This window comes from Lactuca sativa, chromosome 1 (genome assembly GCF_002870075.4).
Source record: "Lactuca sativa cultivar Salinas chromosome 1, Lsat_Salinas_v11, whole genome shotgun sequence".
Lineage (NCBI taxonomy): Eukaryota > Viridiplantae > Streptophyta > Magnoliopsida > Asterales > Asteraceae > Lactuca > Lactuca sativa.
Genome location: NC_056623.2, coordinates 132,770,505 through 132,775,292, shown reverse-complemented (window position 1 = coordinate 132,775,292; position 4,788 = coordinate 132,770,505). Strand labels below are relative to the sequence as shown.

The 4,788-nt window shown below is 28.6% G+C and overlaps 1 protein-coding gene across 1 annotated transcript; it reads left to right on the top strand.

Annotated features, from left to right (window-relative positions):
• The first annotated feature begins 1,031 nt into the window (after positions 1-1,031).
• LOC111892174 (replication protein A 32 kDa subunit A) lies at positions 1,032-4,275 on the top strand. Its single transcript, XM_023888236.3, has 10 exons — positions 1,032-1,191; positions 1,278-1,388; positions 1,618-1,715; positions 1,812-1,853; positions 1,942-2,019; positions 2,177-2,255; positions 2,328-2,432; positions 2,524-2,609; positions 3,107-3,175; positions 4,011-4,275. Exons 1-10 carry the CDS (start codon positions 1,120-1,122, stop codon positions 4,093-4,095), a joined length of 825 nt encoding a protein of 274 aa, XP_023744004.1. The 5' UTR covers positions 1,032-1,119; the 3' UTR covers positions 4,096-4,275.
• The last annotated feature ends 513 nt before the right edge of the window (positions 4,276-4,788 follow it).

The following is a 4,788-nucleotide window of genomic DNA, read 5'->3' as shown; positions in this document are numbered from 1 at the left end:
ATATATTACAATCTAATAAGTTAAATAAAATCATGTTAACTGTGATTGTTTTCATGTTTAAAAGTAATTTCATTAAATAATTTTGAAGTTTTCAACATTATTCAGAATATAATATTTAATTTGTTATAAAAATTATGCATGCATGTGTATTGAAGCCTCTTATTATCTTTGAAATAGACCCCAGTTAAGGTGGAAAACTTTTAAGAGATTCAACATAGTTAAATGTGGAATACTATTTTTAACAACTCAATGATATATATAAATAAAACAACCATCAAAGACATTAAAGAGGAAGAAAAAAAATAGAAAACAAATTGATTGAATTACATCTAAAAACAAACACACCCAATAAAAAACAACATATGACGACCCATAAACCTTGTACTCCAAATGAAGATACGGGTGCCATAAGAGGAGATCAACACAACAAGTCAACAACCACAATAAGCTTGATGAAGAGAACAACATCCATTAACCGAATCGACAAGACACGAAGAGTTAGACAAGCACGCCGACGACAAAATTTTACCACTTGGCAATATACTTTTAAATGTACTCCACTCCAAACTATGAACTTGAGATTGTTTTGTTTATTTTGTTTAGGTGCCATAGGATATATGGAACATTTTTAGCTAACATAAACCACTTTTGTGTTGTGTTTATAAGTTTTGTTGCATTTATATAGTTGAAAAGTCACAAATTGCTAAAAAAAAGTTAAATGATAAGTTTGGTGCTATAATTGATACAAAGAAAAAAACTAAAATATTCCAATTATTGATATAAACATGATATTTGGTTGCTAATATCTACAATCATCCACTTCCTTAAATAGAGAAAAATACCCATTAATGGAGGGGCGTGTTACACATCGTTAAGAGCACATAAAAAAGGTTATTGGACTAAATATGTAACTCCATAGATTATAAGGGACATCTTTTGTAGCTTACTCAAAAACAACAGGGTCTTTGGCGGGAAATCAGTGGACAACTTGGCGGGAAAATCCGACCTAGATAATGATCTTTTCATTCCACCAGGGCTTCACAAACATATCAGAGATTCAAAGTTCCCCAGATCGTATTCAATCGCTATAACACATTCTCCATAAAAAAGCTTAAGATCATGATGTTCTCCGAGAGTCAGATGGATGGTGGATTTACTTCTACTCAGTTCACCAATTCTCCGGCCGCCGCCGTAATCAACCAGCCTCTACTCTTCAAATTTCTTCGTTTTTGTTTGATATCGTATCTATTAACGCTTTTGATCATTGTATATCGTAGAATCGAGACACAGCTGGAATTGTGCCGCTTACGATAAAGCAGATCAGCGAAGCTTCTCACTCCGGTGACGATAAGACCAATTTTGTTGTCTCCGGCGCAGATGTTGTTAATGTATGCCTTCGATTCCTTTTCATTTTTTCATGAATATATTTCCTACACGCAATATCAATTTTCTGACAAACGAAGTTCTGAATCTCAATTAGTCGTGATGAATTCATGATTTCCGCTTTAATTTCAAGATCTAATCACACGATTGTGAAAAACAGCTTTTAATCATCAACAATTTTGCTTTGATTGATCAATTTTTTGAGTTTCTACATGATTTTTTTCTTCATTTTAGGTTACGGTGGTGGGGATGGTGTCCGACATGGTGGAAAGAAGCACCGATGTTAACTTCACTGTAGATGACGGAACTGGAAAATTGAATTGCAAAAGATGGTAAAAACCTTTAATCAAACCCCCAAATCAATTGCTACTTTTGATCTGAAAACATTCATCAATTTAATCGTTCAATCACCTTTTTTATTCTTCAAGGCTTAATGAACCTTTCGATAAATTGCAAATGGAGGATGTTAGGTGAGTTACTTCGTATTATACCTCTTCATTGACATTTCCAATTCCGTTTATGAAACTATTATTCATGTTACATGAACATGAATCACAGAGAAGGAGTATATGTTCGTGTTGATGGACACTTGAGAAGTTTTAGAGGTGAAAGGCATGTTTCTGTCTTCTCTGTTAGGTATGTCTTTCATGATTATCTTAATTCAATTCTGATCTCATTAACATGATAAATTGAATGCTTACAACTGAAATAAAAACTTCAGTTAGAATTCACATTCATGAGTTTTTTTTTTTTCCATAAAATTTGATGAAAATGAATCTTGTGAACTTTTTAGGCCTGTGACAAACTTTGATGAGATCACCTTCCACTTCATTGCATGCATACACTACCATATGCGTGCAACCAAAGGCCAGGTATGCAATATTCACTTACACAAAATCAACTTTTTGACATTGAGTAAATGACCATTTTACCCTTTTGTTTAGAAAACACAAGGGGATGGAACAACTCTTTCTCAGAACATGAGTTCAACTCCAAACACACCAATTCAAAATGGGACCAATGGTTTTAAGACAACTTCCTTAAGTCAGGTATTGTTACATGAATGTAATCTCATTACCAAATTACTAATTTGCCCTTACTTTTTATAATTAACATTATTATTATTTGTTTTATTTTCAGCTCTCTGTGCCTTTCAGTGTTGATGGAGATGGACTAAAAGGCTTTGATCAAGTGGTTCTTGCTTATCTCCAGCTTCCTGCAAACTAGTAAGTTTTATTACATATTTGCCCTAACTGTTATGTTACATTTTTACAATTATACCCTTATGTTATATTTTTACAGTAACTAATAATACTAACTTTTTAATATTGGTATAAAATTATAAATCTAACTTATTAAAATGTCTTTATACAATAAAATAAAATAAAGTACACAGATTCCAAAATTAAATGACCATTTAATAAATATAAAAACTTAACAATAAAGTTGGTGAATAGTAGTGTCTGTTTTACTAAAATTTAAAAAACTTAAAGCTAAGATGAGAAGGGCATTTATGTCTTTTACTCATAAAGTTTTTGTCCAATTGACATGTGTATAGGTTAAGGTTATATTCATGTTATGTTATGTTATGTGTTTATCATGTATAATCGTTCAAATTAAAATTTCAAATTTAATCTTCTAATTAAGAATAATAATTATCATCCTTTATTTTGTTATATTGACATTTAACATATAATTTGATGATTTTGAAATGGTTTTGTAGTGGAAATGAAAAGGGCATCCATACAAATGAACTTGCACAGAAGCTGAAACTTTCTCATGACAAAATCATGTAAGAATTCGTATTATTTGTTTTGGATTAAATACAGTAAATAGCAAATTACTTCATTTATTTTATTTTATTTTATTATTATTTTTTTTTCTATTTCAACATTTACTCAATCTCAACAATGTCATCCAAATAAACAAGTATTTTTTTTCATGGGTTGATCTTAAAAAATATTTATATTTTGTGTTTTTTCCAGATTAAACTTTAAACTTTAAATCGCAACAATGCTATTTTTTGCTAAAAAAAAGGAAATCTCTGATAAAGTTCTAATATTTTGGGTTAGTTTAAGGTTTAATCTCAATTTTTATTTTTTTAACAAAAAAAGTCCGGATTCTTTTATATTTTTTCCCAAATTAACAAAATAGTTTTTAGTTTTTTCAACATAAAAGGACAGATTATTGTAGAAATTTAGATAATCGGGACCTTTCTGTTCAAAAAAATAAATGTTAGAATTAAACTGTAATTTGATCCAAAATATTGAGACTTTATTAGAGATTTTGCAAAAAAAAAAAATTGTGAAATGTGAGTTTTTTAGAAAAACTAAAAAAGTTGAGGGTTTATTTGGAAATATTTAGAATGTTGAGAGTTTTTTTTGAAAAAAAAATACAAAGTTGTGGGGTTTTTTTAGAAAAAATAAAAAAAAACACATGGTTTTTTAATAAAAAAAATAGATTTGAGGTTTAATCTGAAAAAAACAAAATATAAGGTTTTTTTTTTTTTTTAGATTAACCCCTTTTTTTTGTAATACAATGTTTTAATAAGATTTTTAATGAACAATGTCTTAATAAAAAAAGATTAAAATCCAAAATAAATTAATATAAAATATATTTTATTTCAGGGAATCAATAAGAACACTTGAAGATGAAGGCATGATATACTCAACAATCGATGAATTCCACTACAAAGCAACAAGTAGTAGTTAATTGCCTTAATCTATTAATATCATTTTGTGAAGTTTAAAGCTTTATATGTTAAAATATTTTTAAGGGTTTTATTTGGTTTGTAGGATTGTAATTCCATGGAGATTTAACATGTTTTGCTCTAAAACAATTTACCAAACTTTGTTTTTTTAAACAATTAACCAAAATATATTAGTTTTTATATATTTTGCCTAAAAAAATTATGTTTCAATAAGATTCTAAAACAAACTTGCAATAGTCTTTAAAAATAGTAAACTAACTCGATCATCCAAAATCCCTTGGTGAAAACTCAGAATGTAGTGTCTGAATCAAATAAGCAATAATAATAATAATAAAACAAAAAACACCAAAGTAGTTTTTGAAGTTATTGTCACTTGTAAGGATTTGTTTTTTCCCACTCATATTTAAAAGATTTTGAGTAAATTACACAAATGGTAAAAAGGTTTGGGGTAATTTTTGTATGTGGTTTTTAACTTATTTTTTAATTCAGAAAGTTTTTATTGTTTGTTTTTGTTACGTTCTTGGTTTCTGTTCTAGCTAAAATGATTATTATTTAAATAGAGAAAAATGTTAGGATATACAAGGTAAGGTGAAGGGTGGGTTGGGGGTGTGTTTATTTAAATAAATTAAAACATCAAGGACAAAATAGTTTTTTTTAGGTAAGACAGAGACCAAACGCGTAACAAAAACAAACAG